Source organism: Lepisosteus platostomus, chromosome 3 (genome assembly GCF_059453375.1).
Source record: "Lepisosteus platostomus isolate fLepPlt1 chromosome 3, fLepPlt1.hap1, whole genome shotgun sequence".
NCBI classification, from domain to species: domain Eukaryota; kingdom Metazoa; phylum Chordata; class Actinopteri; order Semionotiformes; family Lepisosteidae; genus Lepisosteus; species Lepisosteus platostomus.
The window spans coordinates 3570217-3593677 of NC_142613.1; the positions used below are offsets into that span (position 1 = coordinate 3570217).

General features: G+C 55.8%; 1 protein-coding gene across 3 annotated transcripts in view; it reads right to left on the reverse strand.

Annotated features, from left to right (window-relative positions):
* Positions 1-1426: 1426 nt before the first annotated feature.
* The window catches only part of LOC148674121 (voltage-dependent L-type calcium channel subunit alpha-1D-like), a 50498-nt gene continuing 28463 nt past the window's right edge, over positions 1427-23461 (reverse strand). Inside the window, exons 28-49 of one of the 3 annotated variants that reach the window (XM_088623881.1) lie at positions 23224-23425; positions 22789-22947; positions 21412-21522; positions 20779-20862; positions 19895-19915; positions 19233-19361; positions 18908-18973; positions 18085-18176; positions 17843-18002; positions 16730-16857; positions 15906-16002; positions 14977-15079; positions 14275-14376; positions 13603-13730; positions 12246-12395; positions 11347-11690; positions 10955-10984; positions 9914-10054; positions 9095-9255; positions 8783-8895; positions 4693-5022; positions 1427-2574 (exon numbers count right to left, since the gene is read on the reverse strand). In XM_088623881.1, the coding sequence (XP_088480007.1) occupies positions 2287-2574; positions 4693-5022; positions 8783-8895; positions 9095-9255; positions 9914-10054; positions 10955-10984; positions 11347-11690; positions 12246-12395; positions 13603-13730; positions 14275-14376; positions 14977-15079; positions 15906-16002; positions 16730-16857; positions 17843-18002; positions 18085-18176; positions 18908-18973; positions 19233-19361; positions 19895-19915; positions 20779-20862; positions 21412-21522; positions 22789-22947; positions 23224-23425 (3139 nt within the window). In that variant the 3' untranslated portion in view covers positions 1427-2286. The remainder of the gene's footprint in view (positions 2575-4692; positions 5023-8782; positions 8896-9094; positions 9256-9913; positions 10055-10954; positions 10985-11346; positions 11691-12245; positions 12396-13602; positions 13731-14274; positions 14377-14976; positions 15080-15905; positions 16003-16729; positions 16858-17842; positions 18003-18084; positions 18177-18907; positions 18974-19232; positions 19362-19894; positions 19916-20778; positions 20863-21411; positions 21523-22788; positions 22948-23223; positions 23426-23461) is intronic. The other 2 variants (XM_088623882.1, XM_088623883.1) reach the window with 2 other exon arrangements.

Consider the following 23461-nt stretch of genomic DNA (forward strand, 5'->3'; position numbering starts at 1 on the left):
TCATCAAGGTCAGCTCTTAATGGTGAGCCCTGAAAACATCTCCAGCACTTGGCAGGCTCCTGTGTGAATCTTCCTCTGACTGCGATACAATTCCTGTGAGTCTAAATTCAGGCATGACGTGTTTCATTAGAGATACAGTTCAAGAGAAAAGGAGATACTGGGCGGACTGTACGAGTCGCTCACCAAGGGTCAGAGTTCATCTCCAGCCCGGGCCGTCCTCCAATCGGCTCCGAGAACGACTGACCGCTCCTGCCTCTCTCCTGACCCCTGTTCCCAGCCCCCATCCTGCTCCCACACTGCCCACAACCACCACCTCTCCAGCTGCGCCCCCCCGAACAGGAACCCGAAGGGCCCGCACAGCTCGGCTGCAGGTTCGGACCGGCCCGTCTCGTTGTCCGGAACGATTTCGCCTCCGGGGGGCGACCCCACCTGGAGTTTTAGCGCAGATGAAGCCTGAAATGAAACGACCACACATCTTTTCGTTCTAGAAAAGTCTTTGCTGCTGTTCTTACTGCCCTGGGTGCTGTCATTACCACTATCCGCACTGTAGATAAAAATACATTTATAGACAATAAATCCACTTCATCATTTCAGTAAGAGCTCAACACTGCGATCTGTGTCCACTACAGACCTCCGCCTGTCCTTTCAGCTGACGAGACGCCAATTCCCTCCAGCAGTGCTGCATCCTGAGGCCTCACTGTTGTCAAGCTGTAGCAGTGGTTGTTTTCCGGCTTGATTTCCGATTATTTTCTTCATCCACGTGTGGATTCGTCCTGGCTTTTTGGACTGCACACGCAAAACGTATCCAGACCCATGCACAGTTTTCACATTTTGTTGCTTTCAATTTTGCCGTCACGACAGTTTGAAACGGCAGGTAATGTTTGTCATACTGTACACACAGCCCTCTCCGCCCATTCAAAGCATGAGGCAAAAACAAAGAAGGAAAGAGATAATGTGAAAGAAAAAGAAAAATAGCACTGTATAAACTGCACAATGAAGGTATGTAACCTATTTATTTATCTATCCATTTTTTATGTATTTTATGCTGTTGCTGTAGTTTCACGTACTTTATGTGATTTTATGTGACTTCTATGTTTTGCTTCTGTATTTTGTACTTGGATGGGAGAAACCAGAGACAACTTTCCACAGTAGTGGACAATAAAGCATCTAAGAATTTAAACCTTTTGCCGTGGCAAAATTATGTTTTTTGTACCTTCATCGAGGTACACGGAATTACCTTAATGAGACAATCAGCAGAGTGCCCTCTGTCTGGGTGCAGCAAGAGTGGTTCACGTGAATTCAGAGTAATGTGGAGGTCCCCAAGCAAGCCTGAGCACTCCTCAGCACACCTGTCACGAAGAATGGGTGTGCAGAGCTGGTGGAAACTCTCGGGTCTGAACACTGACACAATCAACACACTTCACCGTTTTTCTCTGGAGATTTTCCTGACATTTACTTATTACATTCTGAGAAGACTGCAGCTTGGATATTCAGGTGCTGACTGAAATATTACATTTAAAGGAACGGGTTTGCATCAGTGTGCAATTTCACAAAATAGGACACCATAATGGGTCCGAATACTCTGCTACAACACGTAGCAGACACCCCTACTGCCCTCCCCCCCGCTGCCAGCTGAACGCTCTCAGACTGACAGGATATCAGACTCCTCTGCTGTTCAATTCCAGACTGCGCTGATTGCAAAAACTGAAAAATGCTTTCTGTTTCATTAGGAGGGACGCTATCCCCACAGCCCACACTGTACATCCACATGGGACTAGCACAGCGCTGAAAGCCCAGTGCCCATGTCCCGCCCTCAGGGGGTGACAGGTGTCCGCATGATGGACCTCCAGACCTCCAGCATGTTCCGACGCCCCCCCGATTTCTGTGTGTGCTTCCTGGAGGAGTGTGTCCGACGATCACCGGCCCACCGTGAGGCCGCCAGCCCCCTCTGGCAAAGCTTCTGGGCCGCTGGCACCCTGGACAAAAGCTCCGGCTTGTCTCTGCTGCCGCCCTGGTGGCCGCAGCCCCTGTGCCTCCTGCAGGTCCTGGGAGGAGCAGGGCACCGCGGGCACACCGTCCGATTGAGGACTCGCCAGTCCTGTCCTGGTCCCACAGGGATGTCCCTTGTGTTCCCATGGATGATTGTCCATCGTCCTACTTCGCTCTCTGTCCCGTACTCCCCCTCCCTCTCCTTCTCTCTTCCTCCCCTCCTGCCACCTGATCCTCTGCCCCCCACGTCTTCTCACTCTGTCCCTCCCTCCCCCCTCGCTCCCGCCAATGGGACGCTCAGAAGGAGGTGACACAGGTCATCTCGTCGGCCAGGTCCTCCTCATCCCGGCTCCTGATTGGCTCCTCGTCGCTGTAGAGCGGCCCCACGTCCCCGTGCGACAGGAAGCTGCCCCCGGCGCCGCCTCCGCCGGGGCCCCCGCCCGGCACGCCGCGGCTCAGCAGGTCGCTGGCGGCACTTTCCATCTCGTCGATGGTCATGTGACACGCGTCCGCAATCTCCCGCTTTGCAAACGCGACGAATTTCGGGTCCTTGGCATACAGGCCCAGGCCCTCTGAGATCAGCACCTGGGTGAGAGAGTGAGAGAGTGAGAGAGTGTGCCCAGTGTGTGATCTCCTGTCCCAGCCTGAGGAACAGACAGTGAGCCTGTCTCTCAATAATAATAATCCAGTGTGTGATCTCCTGTCCCAGCCTGAGGAACAGTGAGCCTGTCTCTCAATAATAATAATAAAGTGTGTGATCTCCTGTCCCAGCCTGAGGAACAGACAGTGAGCCTGTCTCTCAATAATAATAATACAGTGTGTGATCTCCTGTCCCAGCCTGAGGAACAGACAGTGAGCCTGTCTCTCAATAATAATAATACAGTGTGTGATCTCCTGTCCCAGCCTGAGGAACAGACAGTGAGCCTGTCTCTCAATAATAATAATACAGTGTGTGATCTCCTGTCCCAGCCTGAGGAACAGACAGTGAGCCTGTCTCTCAATAATAATAATACAGTGTGCGATCTCCTGTCCCAGCCTGAGGAACAGACAGTGAGCCTGTCTCTCAATAATAATAATCCAGTGTGTGATCTCCTGTCCCAGCCTGAGGAACAGACAGTGAGCCTGTCTCTCAATAATAATAATACAGTGTGTGATCTCCTGTCCCAGCCTGAGGAACAGTGAGCCTGTCTCTCAATAATAATAATCCAGTGTGTGATCTCCTGTCCCAGCCTGAGGAACAGTGAGCCTGTCTCTCAATAATAATAATACAGTGTGTGATCTCCTGTCCCAGCCTGAGGAACAGTGAGCCTGTCTCTCAATAATAATACAGTGTGTGATCTCCTGTCCCAGCCTGAGGAACAGTGAGCCTGTCTCTCAATAACACTCCATGTGCTATAAATTTCTTATGATGTGTCTGTATTGTAAATGTCTGTAGATTTTATGTTAATTGTTTATGCTTTGGCAAGACTGGCCATGCCAATAAAGAATTGAAGAGAGAGAGAGGGAGAGGGAGAGACGGAGTGAGAGTACAGAGAGAGAGAGGGAGGGAGAGTGTGAGAGTGAGAGGAGGAGGGAGAGAGAGAGCACAGAGGGAGGGGGAGTGAGTGTGAGAGTGAGAGAGGGAGGGAGTGAGAGTGTGAGAGTGAGACTACAGAGGGAGGGGGAGTGAGAGTGTGAGAGTGAGACGAGGAGGGAGAGTGTGAGAGTGAGAGTACAGAGAGAGAGTACAGAGGGAGGGGGAGTGAGAGTGTGAGAGTGAGAGTACAGAGAGAGAGAGGGAGTGAGAGTGTGAGAGTGAGAGGAGGAGGGAGAGAGAGAGTACAGAGTGTGAGAGTGAGAGGAGGAGGGAGAGAGAGAGTACAGAGTGTGAGAGTGAGAGGAGGAGGGAGAGAGAGAGTACAGAGGGAGGGAGTGAGAGGAGGAGGCAGGGAGAGAGCACAGAGGGAGGGAGTGAGAGGAGGAGGGAGAGAGAGAGAGTACAGAGGGAGGGAGGGAGTGAGAGGAGGAGGGAGAGAGAGAGAGTACAGAGGGAGGGAGTGAGAGGAGGAGGGAGAGAGAGAGTACAGAGGGAGGGAGGGAGTGAGAGGAGGAGGGAGGGAGAGAGAGTACAGAGGGAGTGAGAGGAGGAGGGAGAGAGAGAGGAGGAGGGAGAGAGAGGAGGAGGGAGAGAGAGAGTATAGAGTGTGAGAGTGAGAGGAGGAGGCAGAGAGAGAGGAGGAGGGAGAGAGAGAGTACAGAGGGAGGGAGTGAGAGGAGGAGGGAGAGAGAGAGTACAGAGGGAGGGAGGGAGTGAGAGGAGGAGGGAGGGAGAGAGAGTACAGAGGGAGTGAGAGGAGGAGGGAGAGAGAGAGGAGGAGGGAGAGAGAGGAGGAGGGAGAGAGAGAGTATAGAGTGTGAGAGTGAGAGGAGGAGGCAGAGAGAGAGGAGGAGGGAGAGAGAGAGTACAGAGGGAGGGAGTGAGAGGAGGAGGGAGAGAGAGAGTACAGAGGGAGGGAGGGAGAGAGAGGAGGAGGGAGAGAGAGAGTACAGAGGGAGTGAGAGGAGGAGGGAGAGAGAGAGGAGGAGGGAGAGAGAGGAGGAGGGAGAGAGAGAGTATAGAGTGTGAGAGTGAGAGGAGGAGGCAGAGAGAGACAGCAGAGCAGGGCAGGAGCGCCGTGCTGAGACACGATGTCCTCCGGCAGCAGGAGGGGCCCAGAGCCTCACCGCCTCCACCAGGCTGTCCGCGCTGCCCCTCTTGTCGCTGTAGCGCGGCTGGAGGCCGGGCACCCTCAGCGTGGCGTAGGCCCTGCAGGGCTGGTGCCCGGCGCCGCCCGCGCCGCCCGCGCCGCCCGCGTACCAGCCCGGCCGCGAGGAGGCCGGCAGGCTGGCGCTGCCCCCCTTCTTGTCGCCCCACAGGGCCCCCCCGTCCTCCTCCACCAGGATGAGCGGGGCGTACAGCAGGCGGCCCCGGCGGGGGCCCGGCGTCGCCCACGAGGCCGAGGAGCCCGTAGAGGAGCGGCTGCTGCTGCGCCGGGAGTCGTAGCTGCCGTAGGTCTGCGCGAGGAAGAGGAGGAGGAGGAGGAGGAAGACGAGGACACCGTGAATCGCCTGTCATCGCGCTGCTAGCATCCGGGGCCTTGCCAGAGGGTCCAGAGACCAGAGCCGTAGTCACGAGCAGCAGGACTGGAGACAGGGGGCGCCACTGTTCCCCGCACTGCCACCTGCCCACAGCAGTGAGGCCCCGCGGGCCTGGACCCCCGGTTCTGACAGGACGGACACCGCGCACTCATGAGCCCAACAACATCTGCTTTAAATAGGCCACTGTAACTCGACTCGGGACTGTTCTCTCCATGTGTGCGTGTGTGTGCCCGGGTGTGTGTCAGTGTGTGTCCGAGTGCTCGTGTGAGTGTCCCTGTGTGAGTGTGCCCAGGTGTGTCTGGGTGTGCCCAGGTGTGTGAGTCTGAGTGTTCCTGTGTGTGAGTGTGAGTCTGAGTGTTCCTGTGTGAGTGTGCCCAGGTGTGTGAGTCTGAGTGTTCCTGTGTGAGTGTGCCCAGGTGTGTGAGTCTGAGTGTTCCTGTGTGTGAGTGTGAGTCTGAGTGTTCCTGTGTGGGTGTGCCCAGGTGTGTGAGTCTGAGTGTTCCTGTGTGGGTGTGCCCAGGTGTGTGAGTCTGAGTGTTCCTGTGTGTGAGTGTGAGTCTGAGTGTTCCTGTGTGAGTGTGCCCAGGTGTGTGAGTCTGAGTGTTCCTGTGTGGGTGTGCCCAGGTGTGTGAGTCTGAGTGTTCCTGTGTGAGTGTGCCCAGGTGTGTGAGTCTGAGTGTTCCTGTGTGTGAGTGTGAGTCTGAGTGTTCCTGTGTGGGTGTGCCCAGGTGTGTGAGTCTGAGTGTTCCTGTGTGGGTGTGCCCAGGTGTGTGAGTCTGAGTGTTCCTGTGTGTGAGTGTGAGTCTGAGTGTTCCTGTGTGAGTGTGCCCAGGTGTGTGAGTCTGAGTGTTCCTGTGTGGGTGTGCCAAGGTGTGTGAGTCTGAGTGTTCCTGTGTGAGTGTGCCCAGGTGTGTGAGTCTGAGTGTTCCTGTGTGTGAGTGTGAGTCTGAGTGTTCCTGTGTGGGTGTGCCCAGGTGTGTGAGTCTGAGTGTTCCTGTGTGGGTGTGCCCAGGTGTGTGAGTCTGAGTGTTCCTGTGTGTGAGTGTGAGTCTGAGTGTTCCTGTGTGGGTGTGCCCAGGTGTGTGAGTCTGAGTGTTCCTGTGAGGGTGTGCCCAGGTGTGTGAGTCTGAGTGTTCCTGTGTGTGAGTGTGAGTCTGAGTGTTCCTGTGTGGGTGTGCCCAGGTGTGTGAGTCTGAGTGTTCCTGTGTGAGTGTGCCCAGGTGTGTGAGTCTGAGTGCTCCTGTGTGGGTGTGCCCAGGTGTGTGAGTCTGAGTGCTCCTGTGTGGGTGTGCCCAGGTGTGTGAGTCTGAGTGTTCCTGTGTGGGTGTGCCCAGGTGTGTGAGTCTGAGTGTTCCTGTGTGAGTGTGCCCAGGTGTGTGAGTCTGAGTGTTCCTGTGTGGGTGTGCCCAGGTGTGTGAGTCTGAGTGTTCCTGTGTGGGTGTGCCCAGGTGTGTGAGTCTGAGTGCTCATGTGTGGGTGTGCCCAGGTGTGTGAGTCTGAGTGTTCCTGTGTGTGAGTGTGAGTCTGAGTGTTCCTGTGTGGGTGTGCCCAGGTGTGTGAGTCTGAGTGTTCCTGTGTGTGAGTGTGAGTCTGAGTGTTCCTGTGTGGGTGTGCCCAGGTGTGTGAGTCTGAGTGTTCCTGTGTGTGAGTGTGAGTCTGAGTGTTCCTGTGTGGGTGTGCCCAGGTGTGTGAGTCTGAGTGTTCCTGTGTGTGAGTGTGAGTCTGAGTGTTCCTGTGTGGGTGTGCCCAGGTGTGTGAGTCTGAGTGTTCCTGTGTGGGTGTGCCCAGGTGTGTGAGTCTGAGTGTTCCTGTGTGAGTGTGCCCAGGTGTGTGAGTCTGAGTGCTCCTGTGTGGGTGTGCCCAGGTGTGTGAGTCTGAGTGCTCCTGTGTGGGTGTGCCCAGGTGTGTGAGTCTGAGTGTTCCTGTGTGGGTGTGCCCAGGTGTGTGAGTCTGAGTGTTCCTGTGTGAGTGTGCCCAGGTGTGTGAGTCTGAGTGTTCCTGTGTGGGTGTGCCCAGGTGTGTGAGTCTGAGTGTTCCTGTGTGGGTGTGCCCAGGTGTGTGAGTCTGAGTGCTCATGTGTGGGTGTGCCCAGGTGTGTGAGTCTGAGTGTTCCTGTGTGTGAGTGTGAGTCTGAGTGTTCCTGTGTGGGTGTGCCCAGGTGTGTGAGTCTGAGTGTTCCTGTGTGGGTGTGCCCAGGTGTGTGAGTCTGAGTGTTCCTGTGTGGGTGTGCCCAGGTGTGTGAGTCTGAGTGTTCCTGTGTGGGTGTGCCCAGGTGTGTGAGTCTGAGTGCTCCTGTGTGGGTGTGCCCAGGTGTGTGAGTCTGAGTGTTCCTGTGTGTGAGTGTGAGTCTGAGTGTTCCTGTGTGGGTGTGCCCAGGTGTGTGAGTCTGAGTGTTCCTGTGTGTGAGTGTGAGTCTGAGTGTTCCTGTGTGGGTGTGCCCAGGTGTGTGAGTCTGAGTGATCCTGTGAGGGTGTGAGTCTGAGTGCTCCTGTGTGGGTGTGAGTCTGAGTGCTCCTGTGTGGGTGTGCTCAGGTGTGCGAGTCTGAGTGTTCCTGTGTGAGTGTGCCCAGGTGTGTGAGTCTGAGTGTTCCTGTGTGTGAGTGTGAGTCTGAGTGTTCCTGTGTGAGTGTGCCCAGGTGTGTGAGTCTGAGTGTTCCTGTGTGAGTGTGCCCAGGTGTGTGAGTCTGAGTGTTCCTGTGTGAGTGTGCTCAGGTGTGTGAGTCTGAGTGTTCCTGTGTGGGTGTGCCCAGGTGTGTGAGTCTGAGTGTTCCTGTGTGAGTGTGCCCAGGTGTGTGAGTCTGAGTGCTCCTGTGTGGGTGTGCCCAGGTGTGTGAGTCTGAGTGCTGCTGTGTGGGTGTGCCCAGGTGTGTGAGTCTGAGTGTTCCTGTGTGTGAGTGTGAGTCTGAGTGTTCCTGTGTGGGTGTGCCCAGGTGTGTGAGTCTGAGTGTTCCTGTGTGGGTGTGCCCAGGTGTGTGAGTCTGAGTGTTCCTGTGTGGTGTGCCCAGGTGTGTGAGTCTGAGTGTTCCTGTGTGGGTGTGCCCAGGTGTGTGAGTCTGAGTGCTCCTGTGTGGGTGTGCCCAGGTGTGTGAGTCTGAGTGTTCCTGTGTGAGTGTGCCCAGGTGTGTGAGTCTGAGTGTTCCTGTGTGGGTGTGCCCAGGTGTGTGAGTCTGAGTGCTGCTGTGTGGGTGTGCCCAGGTGTGTGAGTCTGAGTGTTCCTGTGTGTGAGTGTGAGTCTGAGTGTTCCTGTGTGAGTGTGCCCAGGTGTGTGAGTCTGAGTGTTCCTGTGTGGGTGTGCCCAGGTGTGTGAGTCTGAGTGTTCCTGTGTGGGTGTGCCCAGGTGTGTGAGTCTGAGTGTTCCTGTGTGGGTGTGCTCAGGTGTGTGAGTCTGAGTGTTCCTGTGTGTGAGTGTGAGTCTGAGTGCTGCTGTGTGGGTGTGCCCAGGTGTGTGAGTCTGAGTGTTCCTGTGTGTGAGTGTGAGTCTGAGTGTTCCTGTGTGTGAGTGTGAGTCTGAGTGTTCCTGTGTGGATGTGCCCAGGTGTGTGAGTCTGAGTGTTCCTGTGTGTGAGTGTGAGTCTGAGTGTTCCTGTGTGGGTGTGCCCAGGTGTGTGAGTCTGAGTGTTCCTGTGTGAGTGTGCCCAGGTGTGTGTGAGTGTGAGTCTGAGTGCTGCTGTGATACCTGAGTGCGCGCCCTGCAGGGCGGGGAGTTCTGGTGGTAGGTGCCCGGGATGGGGATGTCATCACTGCTGCCCTGCCGTCGCAGACACTGGATATTGAAAGCCGGCTTCCGACCTGAGAGAGAGGGGGAGACCGAGCAAGTGAGGAAGGAGAGGAGAGCAGAGAGGACGGCGAGGAGGCAGAGAGAAAACGAAGGGGGAAAAAAGATTCTCTTAGATCCTCTGCTGGCTGTTACAACAGTACTGGTGTCAGTCCAGACAAAGTCACGCCTCCCACCAGCCCAACAACGGTTGCCATGGAGATGCATCCTCACCAGTGGGCGTGGCCGGAAGCAGGCGTCTCCGAGCCGTGCGGCATCCCTCTCTGTAGCCGTTGCCATAGTGAGGGCCGTAGGGGGCGTGGCCGGGGGGGTGGCCATCGTACATGTGCTCCCTGTGTCCGGGGTACACCGGGGGGTCGTCGGGGTACGGTGCCCTGGGACAGACAGAGTACGTACAGTGAGGCAGAATAAGATCTCGAATGCCAGCACTAAGGCAAGAGAAGGAAATAAGGTTGAGGGACAGGATGCTTAATTGATTGAATCTCAATGACAAAGACAGCACATTCATCACTGACGTCAAGTGTGCCTCTTCACTTCTCTCTCACTCCTCTGTCAGCATACCCGTCTCTCTGTCCCCTGTGAGTGCACCTATCTCTTTCTGTCCTCTGTCAGCGTACCCGTCTCTCTCCTTTGTTAGTGTACCTGTCTCTCTCACTCCTCTATCAGCGTACCTGTATCTCTCCTCTATCAGCGTATCTCTCTCTCTCTCTTCTATCAGCGTACGTGTATCTCTCTCTCTCCTGTCAGCATACCTGTCTCTTTCTCCCCTCTATCAGCGTACCCGTCTCTCTCACTCCTCTATCAGCGTACCTGTATCTCTCTCTCCTGCCAGCATACCTGTCTCTCTCTCACTCCTCTATCGTTCTCTCTCTCACTCCTCTATCGGTCTCTCTCTCTCCCCTCTATCAGCGTACCTGTATCTCTCCTCTGTCAGAGTACCTGTCTCTCTTTCTCTCTCCTCTGTCAGAGTACCTGTCTCTCTCTCTCTCCTCTGTCAGAGTACCTGTCTCTCTCTCTCCTCTGTCAGAGTACCTGTCTCTGGAGGCTGTGCTCTCCGTGTCCTCCTCTCGGCTGTAGTAACCCTGCTCCCCAGAGTAGGTCTCCTCCCCCACCTCCTCCAGCACCCCCTCCTCCCTGCGACCGGAAGGGGGGTACCCCTCGCCGGAGTCCCTCCTGGAGGGGGTGAAGGGGCCCGAAGAAGGCCGGGAAGCGGGGGGAGTGGAAAAGTGAGAAGAGAGGGAGAGAGAAAGGTGGAAGAACAGGAAGCGAGAGCCGGGGGAACGGAGGAGGGCCGGAGAGGGGCGGGAGGAGAAAGGGGGGTCGTTCGGGGGGGTAGAGAAGGAAATAAAGAGGGATGAGTGAGAGCAAACAAGGAAAACAGGACGACTCCTGAGCCGAGAGCAAACGCCCCTCACGCCAACGTACGCCTGCAGGCCAGGCTGTGACCGTCCAGACCTGCCTCGCGACCGCAAAAAACATTTGCAACTGATTTGTTTTAAATGAGCGGCGTTGGAGCTCAGCTCAGGCTGCCTCGGCACTCATCGAGTATCTCAACCGGAGCCAGGCTCCGCGTATCTCAACTGGAGCCAGGCTCCGCGTATCTCAACTGGAGCCAGGCTCCGCGTATCTCCACCGGAGCCAGGCTCTGCGTATCTCAACCGGAGCCAGGCTCCGCGTATCTCAACCGGAGCCAGGCTCCGCGTATCTCAACCGGAGCCAGGCTCCGCGTATCTCGACCGGAGCCAGGCTCCGCGTATCTCCACCGGAGCCAGGCTCTGCAGACCAGTGGAGCTCGTGCAACGACAGGCGGGGTGAGATGAGCACCGGAGCACGTGGGATGACCGCTGGACCTCGTGTCCCGTGTCACGAGCGGGGCAGCACATCACAATGCAGCGCTGTGGGGGGGTGGGGGGTGGTGGCGGGGGGTGGCGAGACCCCAGCATTCCGGGATGGGCATGCGAGGAGCGAAGACGGGAGAAAGAGTCCCTGTGAATGGAACGAGCCCACCCACGGGGACGTGGCGCACATGAGAACAGGACGATGAGCCCACCAACGCTGCCGCCACGCCCTTACCTGAGGTAACGATCATAGCAGCGCGATCTACTGCATTGCAAGCAAGGGAGAGAGAAGAGCGAGTCAGAAACTCAAAAATAACACTTGAAAAAAAACACGTGGCACCTTTTCACAGGCCCCTTCCGAAACTCTGCTTTAAAGACGCTTGAAGACGCGGCCAATTGCAACAAATGTACGTTTTTTACGAACGAGTGAGAGCAGCGCTCTTGTCCACTGAGACATCCTTTCACGAGGAAAACCGCAATCCTGACACGCGGACCAATCAAAATGTTTTAAAGGACATGAATGGGAGGACATGAATCCACTCAGCGTAAAACTCTTAAATTATTTGAGCAGGAAACCCCAGCAGGTAGGCCCTGCGCTGCAGCACTGGATGGCAGAACTGCACTGACCTATTGGAGATGGCCTTGGGGGGCCGTTCCACTGCACTCTTGGCCGAGGGGTGGCTAAGATGGTGGGGGTGAGGGTGATGGTGGGAGGGAGCTTCATCCTCAGCCCCGCCCGTGTCGCTCTGCTCGGTGGCGGCCCCCCCATTGGGCAGCTGCGATTTGGAGAGGCTGGCGATCGACACGCGCCGGTGCCCCACCCCGCCGTTGGAGATGGTCTCTCCCGATCCCCCCGGGGCCGAGGGGCCGCTGGCACTGCCCGCCGAGTGGGCGGAGTGAGTCGAGTGGGCCACCGAGGCACGCCGGCCTGAGGGGGCGTGGTCACCATGCGCCGAGAACACGCCCTCATTCTGGGGAAACAGGAACGATGAATAGACTGAGGTCAGAAATCAATCAATAGAAGAAAAGCTGTTAAGGTGAAAAGTATATGAGCTACAGTCGTAACTTGGTAAGTTGTGTTTTGTAGTACAACTTCCAACACAACATCAGGATCAATCATACTGTATGTATGTCTAACTGTAGACGCTGTGTTTGCACAATGGAACTCACAGTAAGTCTACAAGTGGCAGAAGTACAATCTTTCTCTTCGACACAGAAGATGAAACGACAGGGCAACAGACTGGGACCAGTGAAGAGCAGTAAAAACATGTCCTATGACTGGGCACCAGTGCGCTGTCACTGGAACCTGTCCAGTGCGCCAGGGGAACGACTCTCACGCCCCTCAGCAGCCCTGATCTCGTCTGGCGTTTCAGAGCAGAGACGAGGGAAGGACAATGAGTCCACGCTGGCCAGGTGGTGCCGACGCGGTGCCCTGCCCTCGGGAATTTAAAAGGGCACGCTGGCGGCTCGGACCGGGGTACCCAGAGAACCCACAGAAACCCCCAGCTCACGACTTCACCGCTGACCTTGTAACCGGCATCGCCCTCCTCCGGCTCCTCCTCCAGGCCATCCTCTTCCTCCTCCTCCTCCTCCTCCTCCTCCTCCTCTTCCTCCAGGTCACACGACATGGCCAAGCGAATCTCGGGACCCAGGTCCTGCAGGGTCCGCAGGCCAGCCTGACACACAGACAAGCACACGGACCTCAGCCCCAGCACAGCTGCCCTGTGTCAGACCCCACTGTCCCCACTGTCACCTCCTCCTCTGAGAGAGAGGGTACAGGGTACATTAGGCCAGCAGCCATATCACCCTGCAACTCACAACTGGCAGCCCACTGAAGCTAAGCAGGTGTGAGCCTGGTCAGTACCTGGATGGGAGACCTCCTGGGAAAAACTAAGGTTGCTGCTGGAAGAGGTGTTAGTGGGGCCAGCAGGGGGCGCTCACCCTGCGGTCCATGTGGGTCCTAATGCCCCAGTATAGTGACGGGGACACTATACTGTAAACAGGCGCCGTCCTTCGGATGAGATGTAAAACCGAGGTCCTGACTCTCTGTGGTCATTAAAAATCCCAGGGCGTTTCTCGTAAAGAGTAGGGGTGTAACCCCGGTGTCCTGGCCAAATTTCCCCATTGGCCCTTACCAATCATGGCCTCCTAATAATCCCCCTCTATGAATTGGCTACATCACTCTGCTCTCCTCCCCACTGAGAGCTGATTTGTGGTGAGCGTTCTGGTGCACTATGGCTGCCGTCGCATCATCCAGGTGGGGCTGCACATTGGTGGTGGTGGAGGGGATCCCCATTACCTGTAAAGCGCTTTGAGTGGAGTGTCCAGAAAAGCACTATATAAGTGTAAGGAATTATTATTATTATTATTTCATGTCAGACAGACCTCAGCCCCAGCACAGCCGCCCTGTGTCAGACCCCAGTGTCCCCACAGCTTGGACAGAACCTGTAACTGGTGTGTTACACAGAACACATTCAACAGCTCTACGTTTACAGCAATGGCTCTTAGAGAGAAGTCGCAGGGAGTGTCAACACCAGCTCAGATTCTCAGGAGGCTAATTCAGGAAACCGTACAAACCCCAGGATAAGTATCCTCAGTATAAAGCCCGGACTCCTCCTTCCCATAAAGGTTTTAGGATTTACTTTTGCCTTTTTTAAAAAAAAAATCACTAAGAACTATTTCCTCCCAGTCTGGATTTACCAGCACAGAGGGGGTGACGACTGTCTATGCAGACGGCGCTTGTCCATGTCCACGAGCTGCGCCCCGTAAAAGGTGCCAGTCGACCTTTAACCCCGCGAGCCCCCCAACATTGACAGGACGGTGGCAGCGCCGCCTGGAGGAGCTTGGAACAGACCCCCCCAACCCCCTCCAGCCATCGCTCACCTGCAGGGCTGAGGAGTTATTGGACTCCGGCTCTCCAAGCATGCCCTTCTCCTTCCTCTTCCGGAACTTCCTGAAGTAGTCCTGGATCAGGAAGGTGGCGTAGAACTTCCCCACTGTCACCTCCTCCTCTGAGAGAGAGCACGAGGCAGAGGGTGAATACTGACACTCAACCTGCAGGCCCAACACGCAGCAGAGCTCAGGGCCTGGCGGTTTACAGAGGGAGGAAGAGGAGTGAATTGCCACAGCAACGTGCACGCTGGAATTCTTATGGGCGCCCATCTCTCAGGGCGTACAACGTACAACAGACGACGCTGTCCCACACAACGTAGAGAGGGCATAACAGAACAGTACACAACAAATAGCAAATACTAAATAGAAATCATAATAGCATAATAAATAAGATAGATAATAATAAATAATAACAACCAACTGAAATACTCTACTGTCTGCTAAAACGCACTGCTAGCTCTTGCTGATCCGGAGTTCCCTCTGCTGTATGAAGACGACTGAGACCAGGCTTGAACAGATCCCGTCCCGCTGTCATTTTAAAACAATCGCATGTGTGGCCCATCACAGTCACCCATATTAAAAGTACTGGCAATCAGCCCCTCGTCCAGCCCCATCTGTCCCTCGCCCCTCCTTCTAGAACAACAGCTGCCCCCCATCTCTTACCCTCGGGGGGAGGGATGACCTCATCGAGGATTTTGGGCTTCATTCTCTTCCAGATCTTCCTGATGACAATCCTCAGCTCCTCGTTGGCCTGGTCAGGGTTACCTGGGCAGGTGAGAGAGAGCGAAACGTGCACGTGACTCTCTCGCGGCGCCTGGCGGTTCTTCGGATTGAGCTCTTCGTCTAACTGACGGGGGTGTGGTGGTGGTGGGGGGGGGGGTAGTTTGCACGGCCTGCACAGCGCTGAACGAACTTTCACACTGAGCTCTTGCAAGACGGAGCACCGCAGGAGCTACGACCTGCATGACCAGCAGTCAGAGATGCCCAGGACCCTGCCAATGACCAGTCATGACACAGCTGAGCCAGTGCGGCCCGGTTTCTCGATGCGGGTTCGAGCCTGGGTCCCCTTGCTAGCTGCCAGCACCCCAAGAGGCAGTACCCTACGGGCAGGAGAACGACCAGGTCAGGGCCTCCAGCCTGGGCCCAGGCTCCTGCGCTGCGCAGTGGAGCTCCCCGCCCGGGCGCTGAGGTGCACAGCACATGAGGGAAGAGGACAGGCAGCCGCAAGGCCAAGGCCGAAACGCCCCCCGACTCCGCGTCGCGCGGGCGCGCGATCGAAACGGACCGGCTGCCCCGCGCTCGTTTGGGAACGCGATCGCGAAAGGAGTCGGGCGAAAGCAGCGTGGCACCGCTCCAAGCCCGGACCTTCAGTCTTGATCTTCAGAGCCGTCCTGACCAGCGCGAAGAGCGTGGCGTTGAAGGTGACCGTGCCGTCGCTGTTCAGGGGCATGTTCATCGCCACCAGCCTCTGGCACACAGGGGGACCAAGGGCACGGGGACAGAGAGACACAGAGAGGGAGAGTTAGAGAGCCAAGATCAACAGACAAAGTCTTCAGAATTCAGCTGGCAGCAGGTGCAGTGAAGCTGCAGTGAGGAAGCAGAGAGGCTGGGGGCGGTACAGCAGCCATATCACCCTGCAACTCACAACTGGCCGCCCACTGAAGCTCAGCAGGTGTGAGCCTGGTCAGTACCCGGATGGGAGACCTCCTGGGGAAAACTAAGGCTGCTGCTGGAAGAGGTGTTAGTGGGGCCAGCAGGGGGCGCTCACCCTGTGGTCCACGTGGGTGCTAATGCCCCAGTGTAGTGACGGGGACACTAGACTGTAAACAGGTGCTGTCCTTTGGATGAGACGTAAAACCGAGGTCCTGACTCTCTGTGGTCATTAAAAATCCCAGGGTGTTTCTCGAAAAGAGTAGGGGTGTAACCCCGGTGTCCTGGCCAAATTTCCCATTGGCCCTTACCAATCATGGCCTCCTAATAATCCCCCTCTATGAATTGGCTTCATTACTCTGCTCTCCTCCCCACTGAGAGCTGATGTGTGGGGAGCGTTCTGGCGCACTATGGCTGCCGTCGCATCATCCAGGTGGGGCTGCACACTGGTGGTGGAGGGGATCCCCATTACCTGTACAGCGCTTTGAGTGGAGTGTCCAGAAAAGCGCTATATAAGTGTAAGGAATTATTATTATTATTATTATTATTATTATTATTACAGAGAGGCTGGGGGAGGGGCAGAGAGGCTCAGTGAGGCTGCAGAGAGGCTGGGGGAGGGGCAGTGAGGCTGGGGAGACAGGTACCTTGCAGGCCACACGGTGTGGACACAGTTTCCCGAAGCCCAGAGGGGGCTGGATCCTGCGCAGCAGAGCCACCACATCCAGGTGTTTAATTCGACCCCTGAAATACAATACGACTCTCAACAAGCTGGACAACTCATCTCTCTCAACACCAAATGTAAGACAGACAGACAGAGGCAGCAAGACATAGGACACAGTGGGGCAGGACGGGCAAACAGACAGTGGGACAGGACGGGCAGGACGGACAGTAGGGCAGGACGGGGAGACGGACAGTGGGGCAGGACGGACAGTGGGGCAGGACGGGGAGACGGACAGGACGGGGAGACGGACAGTCTGGCAGGACGGGCAGACGAACAGGACGGGGAGACGGACAGTGGGGCAGGACGGACAGGACGGACAGCGGGACAGGACGGGCAGACAGACAGTGGGGCAGGACGGGCAGGACGGGCAGTGGGGCAGGACGGGCAGACAGACAGGACAGGGAGACGGACAGTGGGGCAGGACGGGCAGGACGGGCAGTGGGGCAGGACGGACAGGACGGACAGTGGGGCAGGACGGACAGGACGGACAGTGGGGCAGGACGGACAGGACGGACAGTGGGGCAGGACGGACAGGATGGACAGCGGGGCAGGACGGGCAGGACGGGCAGTGGGGCAGGACGGGCAGGACAGACAGTGGGGCAGGACCGGGAGACGGACAGTGGGGCACGACGGGGAGACGGACAGCGGGCCAGGACGGGCAGGACGGACAGCGGGGCAGGACAGGGAGATGGACAGCGGGGCAGGACGTGATGGCCTCCCGCTGATGCGACTGAGCGCCTCTCTCACTTGGCCTCGGGGTCGTACTCAGACCAGATCCTCTTGAACTCGTCCAGGTGATGAGGCCCCAGGATGGACCAGTCGCGAGTCAGGTAGTCGAAGTTGTCCATGATGACGGCCACAAACAAGTTGATGATCTGAGACGAGGACGGACCAAACGTGAGTCTCTTCCAGTGACCACGTTTAAGTGATCCACTGCAAATCTACTTCCCTTCTTCATGTCCTCACATTTGTCCTAGAGATGAATCTTTTCATTAAATGGGACCCTGCCCCTGACTCTCTCCTGATCCTCATGATGTCTTACTGAACACCACGACTCTCTCTCTCAGCTGCCAGCCCTCCTCGCGCTACAGCGCCTGTCACACAGTCTCACCAACACAGACCCCCCCACCGTGTGTCCGCACCCCCGCCTGTCCCCCCGATCCCCAGCTTGGTCAGGGAACAAGGGCTCCCCTGGGAATGTGTTCATCTGCACACGGCTACACAGCTACAGGACCTGTAACGAACAAGGCCAGGGTGAGTGTCACTGTACCAGCCCTGTGGGGGTACACGCGTCACTGTACCAGTCCTGTGGGGGTGCACGCGTCACTGTACCAGCCCTGTGGGGGTGCACGCGTCACTGTACCAGTCCTATGTGGGGGTGCACGCGTCACTGTACCAGTCCTGTGGGGGTACACGCGGCACTGTACCAGCCCTGTGGGGGTACACGCGGCACTATACTGGGGGTGCACGTGTCACTGTACCAGCCCTATGTGGGGGGGTACACGTCACTGTACCAGGGGTACACATGTCACTGTACCAGCCCTGTGGGGGTGCACCTGTCACTGTACCAGCCCTGTGGGGGTGCACGTGTCACTGTACCAGCCCTGTGGGGGTGCACGCGTCACTGTACCAGCCCTGTGGGGGTGCACGCGTCCCTGTACCAGCCCTGTGGGGGTACACGCGTCACTGTACCAGCCTGTGGGGGTACACGCGTCACTGTACCAGCCCTGTGGGGGTACACGCGTCACTGTACCAGCCCTGTGGGGGTACACGTGTCCCTGTACCAGCCCTGTGGGGGTGTATACAACTGCAATGCCCTCCTGACCCCTGTCCAACAGCGCCCGGGCACTGCCCTCTCACCAGGAAGGCACAGAGCATGAAGAAGCTGATGAAGTAGACGATGGCGAAGTTGCTTCCGCAGGAGAACTCCTCCCCAGGCTCGTAGTCCGACTCGGGGTCACAGCGCTTCCCGGGGAGACTGGCCAGCATGATCTCCTGCCACGCCTCCCCCGTCGCGCACCTGGGGGGTGGGGGGGGGGGCGTTAGTCCACGCGTCTGCGTTCCCCTCCCCGCTCGCCCGCCGCCTCCCGGGCGCCTCTCACCTGAAGAGCAGCAGCACGGCCTGAGGGAAGGTCTGGAAGTTGTTGTTCCGGTTGATCTGAGTGTGGTCCTTCATGGCGATCTTGCCGAAGGTCTGAGACACACAGGGGACGCACAGGAGCACGGGTCAGGGTGGCCGGGCCAGGCGGCAGGCCCGGCGACACACACCACCGCTGGACAATCCCAGTATAAGCCTGTATAAGACCTGTGTATTCACAGTCGTCAAACTGGAAGACCACGTGCAGAGACGAGACAGTCACTGCTGGCCTCCTCGGTCTCCTGCCATGAGTGCTATTCACTGATGCCCAGTACGGAGCGCAACGAATAAGCTCAGCTGATAAAAGAGATTTGCTAACGATACGCCATGTCCTGATTTTCCCTCCTCCTAGAACACGCGAACTGGGACTGCTGCCTCCTGGGAGCCCCTCGGGTTAAATCGGTTAAGTGGCTGGAAGGAGAGATTGAGAGAGAGTTCCCACACCTGCCAGAGTCACAGCGGGTCCCAATCCGACTGGGAGAGGGAGCAGGGAACTCAGTTGAACTGGCAGCCCAGTATGTGATCTCCTGTCACAGCCTGAGGAACAGTGAGTCTGTCTCCCAGTAATGCTCCATATGTCTACAGTATATGCAAATATTTGATGATATGTCTTTGTTGTAAATGTCTGTAATATGTCTGTAGGTTTTATTTTACTTTTATTTTCTGTTTTGTTTCATGTGAATTTTTATTTGCTTTGGCAACACTGATTGTACCCATCGGTCATGCTAATAAAGCAGCTTGAATTGAATTGAATTGAGAGAGAGAGAGAGAGAGAGAGAGGCAGTCACCTGCATGCCGATGACGGCGTAGATGAAGAAGATCATGGCGATGAGCAGGGCGACATACGGCAGAGCCTGGAGAGAGAGAGAGGAGAGAGGAGAGAGAGACAGAGAGAGAGACAGAGAGAGAGACAGAGAGAGAGAGTGTCAAGAAAGCCGGTTTCGCCATGCTGTCGCGTGCCGAGCCGAAGGTATTCCCAGCAGCCCCCCTTCAGGGAGAAGCAGGGAGAACCACAACCCCAGCCACTGGTCTTCATGCTGGCCTCAGCCGAGGTCTTCTCAACCAGCCTCCGGCACGACCCCCGCGCGCGACCCCCTGACCTCCCATTCCGACCTGGAAGGACTTGATGAAGGTCCAGAGCAGCGTCCGGATGCCCTCCCCCTTGCTGAGCAGCTTGACCAGCCGCATCACCCGGAAGAGGCGGAAGAAGGTGATGGAGATCCTGGAGCTGTCCTCTGAGCTCTGGGAGAGGGAGGGGACAAGGGCGGAGACAGCTCACTTCCCACACATGCAAAGGAAACTGCAGACCAAGGCATCTGTCATGAGTATTAAGCATAAATATTTCTTTCCCCCTTTTCTACCACCTAAAAACCTTCTAATTCCACTCACTGTGGGTACACAGTCAAAACCGGAAGCCAGGCACAGCTGTTTTGTCCTTGTTTGTTTCTATCACAATAACATTTTTTCCCCACAATAAACATCTTACGATAAGAACACACACATTCAAAAGCCACGCGATCTCTACTATATTACAGACGTTCAGGGTGATTGTCTCTGATCAGTCTGAGCAAGGGGACGCTGGGGCATGATTTGCACACTGAAAGAGGATGCCCAAGCCCTCCTCCTGGCTGTTGTCCGTGCCCTTTCTCCCTGTCCCGGCCCTGGAACTGCGTCCTTGTTACGGCTCAGCAGCAAGACACAGCCAGCTCCGACTGGTTTCCACTACTCACAGGAAGAGTAAAGAGAGTTGGGGAAACGCGGGCACTTGTCTTTACCTCTCCTACATGACCTCCGTTCTGACAAGGTGAAAAGAAGACGACGATGATGATGATGATGGCGATGGCGATGATGGAGGGTTGAAGCGTGAGCAGATGAAACGATCAGAGAGTGACACCAGCGCACACATGGTCAAGGAGCAGGGAAACAAAGTAGTTTATTATTAATATTGACACGACACAATTAACCTTGCACCGCACCAAATCTACAGCATGTGTTCATTTCTGACGTCAGCGTTCCCATAATCCCTCATGGACTTTCCTAAATAGCTTTTCCATCACACCGTCAATCAATCCGCTCGCAAAGTGATCAATCAGGGGTCGTAACGAGGCAATCTACATACTGTAGGTGACTTGATCACTTGGATCCTGATGATCAATGCTGATAATTGCTTTGTGCCTTACAAATCAACACTTTCAACCTTCTTAAATTCTGGATGCGTCTTTAATAATTTGGGGGTGTTTGCCTCTGGGAGATTCAGTGCTGTAACCTGGTCAGAATACCAACACACACAACCTTCGTGGGCTGTCAATCAATCTGACTGATGCACGGTCCAAGCTGTTACTTTAGCTATGAGTTTTCAAACCAATAGGAAGAATAAAACTCTCAAAAAGCACAACCCCTTGAGCAGTGCCCCACTGTCGTGCACGTCCTCTCCTCTCTGTCTGCCCTGGGAATAATTCCCACAATGCACCGGGCAGCGACCACCCCAGAGCTCAGCCATGGCAGCGCCAACATGGTCCGAGCTACAAGGCTGTCTGCCAGCCTCCTCAAGCTAAAGCTGCTGGTGCACAGCCCTTGGTATGGTGCAGCGCAAGGCACTGGGGAGGTCTGACAAGACTGACCAGACACTCTCTGCTGGAGCGTGAAGGGCAACACTCACGTTAAACTCCGTCACCACGATGTCCACCACGCTGCCCACCACGATCAGGGCATCAAAGGAGTTCCAGGCGTCGCAGAAGTAGTGCTGCATCGGTTAGAAGCGTTCAGGAGAAAAAGCACACGGGCTGTATTAACTGGCATTAACGATCATGGACCACAGGGGTCCTGCACTGCCGAGCTGCGCGCCCATCAGCGATGTCAGCACGACGGGCGGAGCAGAGCGGGGGCTACGCGCGAGAGCGCCCCCTGCAGGCGTGATGGTGGAGTGTTCTGCGCAGAGCCGCGCTCCAGCTGGCTGAGCATCTCCTCGTCCCTGCTGGGTTACCTACCAGCTGCGACCTCGCTCACTTGAAACCACTAACGAATTAAACGGCTCCATTTCTCCTTCAACCCTTCTAACTGCCTTCTGCTCTTGATGTGTTGCACACTCCCAAGTTACCTTTAAAAACCTGGTAAGAAACACGAAGGTTTCTGCTTTGCACAATCTGAAAGCTATGGCAAAAGTGATCACTAAGCCTGATAACTCACTGCAGGGCCCAGTTCTCGAACGCAGTACTCATCTGGAGTGAAACCTCCAGACATCGGGGATAATCACGTGGCTTCGGAGCTCAGGGCGGAGCGAGGCCAGTCTCACCTTGGGCTTGAAGGCCAGGATCTTGAGCACCATCTCCACGGTGAAGAGCCCAGTGAACACCATGTTGAGGATGTCCATGGCGTAGTTAAAGGGCTTCGACTGCTCGTAGTGCTGCAGGCAAGCAGAGTGGTGGGGGACAGAGACGGAATCCAATTAATTTGACTGAAATGTAATTAACATCAAAGGCTATTTTTCACCTTCTGTTGCACAGCAAAGAATGAGACTTACTGACCTGCGGATTGTTACAAATGGGGGTGGGGGGGTACGAAAACAGAGCGGTTTGATATAATATTAAATAAGCAGGAATTGACCGAGTGGATAAGTCAATAATAAAATAAATATTCATAACCTCCCAATTTGACAGTGACCTCTGCAAGAATGTATCTGAGCGTATAGTTAGGGGCACGTTAATTCTTTGCTCTCTTGCACAGCTTTGTCGAGAAATGCCAGCAGCTATATCACCCTGCAACTCCCAGCTGGCAGCCCCACTGAAGCTCAGCAGGTGTGAGCCTGGTCAGTACCTGGATGGGAGACCTCCTGGGAAAGCTAAGGCTGCTGCTGGAAGAGGTGTTAGTGGGGCCAGTAGGGGGCGCTCACCCTGTGGTCTGTGTGGGTCCTACTGCTCCAGTATAGTGACGGGGACACAATACTGTAAAAAAGGCACCGTCCTTCGGATGTGACGTAAAATTGAGGTCCTGACTCAGGACCATTCATTTTAAAAATCCCAGGGCGTTTCTTGAAACATCCAGGCCAAATTTCCGCTTTACCCCTCATGGCCTCCTAATAACCCCCCTCTCTGAACTGGCTTCATCACTCTGCTCTCCTCCCCACTGAGAGCTGTTGTGTGGGGGGCGTACTGGCGTACTCTGGCTGCTGTCACATCCCCATTATCTGTAAAGCGCTTTGAGTGGAGGTGATATCGAGTAGCAGTGCCCTCACCTACACAACCATTGTGATATAATTGACTGTCGGGGCCCTCATCTACATGGCCATCAGCATCAGAGTCAATGAGTATCAGAGCCCCCACCTGTAGGCCAGGGTGACATCACTGAATACCGGAGCCTTCACCCTCACCTGCATGGCCAGGGTGATGTCACTGAGTATCAGAGCCCCCACCTGTAGGCCAGGGTGACATTACTGAATACCGGAGCCTTCACCCTCACCTGCATGGCCAGGGTGATGTCACTGAGTATCAGAGCCCCCACCTGTAGGCCAGGGTGACATCACTGAATACCAGAGCCTTCACCCTCACCTGAATGGCCAGGGTGATGTCACTGAGCATCAGAGCCCTCACCTGCATGGCCAGGGTGATGTCACTGAGCATCAGAGCCCTCACCTGTAGGCCAGGGTGATGTTACTGAGCATCAGAGCCCTCACCTGCATGGCCAGGGTGATGGTGTTGAGCAAGATGAGCACGAACATGATGTACTCGAAAGCTGTGGAGTTCACCGTGGCCCAGAACTTGTACTGCAGCTTGTTCTTGGGGATGTAGAGGCGTAAGGGCTGTGCCTTCAGGGCGTACTCCACACACTGCCTCTGATCAGGGGGAGGACAGAGAGAGAGGGAGGGAGACAGAAGGAGAAGGAGGGAGATGGGAGAAGGAAAGGAGGGTTGGAGGAGCAGGAGATGGAGGTGGAGATGGGGTGAGAAAGGGAGATTCAGTTCCTTATCAACATGCGGTGTTTCTGAGACAGAGCCCCAGGCTGCTGCCTCAGGGAGGGTTCAGTTCCTCATCAACACGCGGTGTTTCTGAGACAGAGCCACAGGCTGCTGCCTCAGGGAGGGTGTCCACACTGTGTCGTGCACAGATACCTGGTTCTTGTCCAGCTCGCAGTTCTTGTACTCCTGCTCCCCCTGCTCACGGAAGGTGATGATGACAAAGCCGACGAAGATGTTCATCATGAAGAAGGCAATGATGATGATGTAGACGATGAAGAAGATGGAGATCTCCACGCGGTAGTTGTAGATGGGGCCCTCGTTCTCCGCGTTGGCGTCTATAGCCTTGTACAGCAGCCTGAGGGAAGGACAGAGCAACGGAGGAGGAAATGGG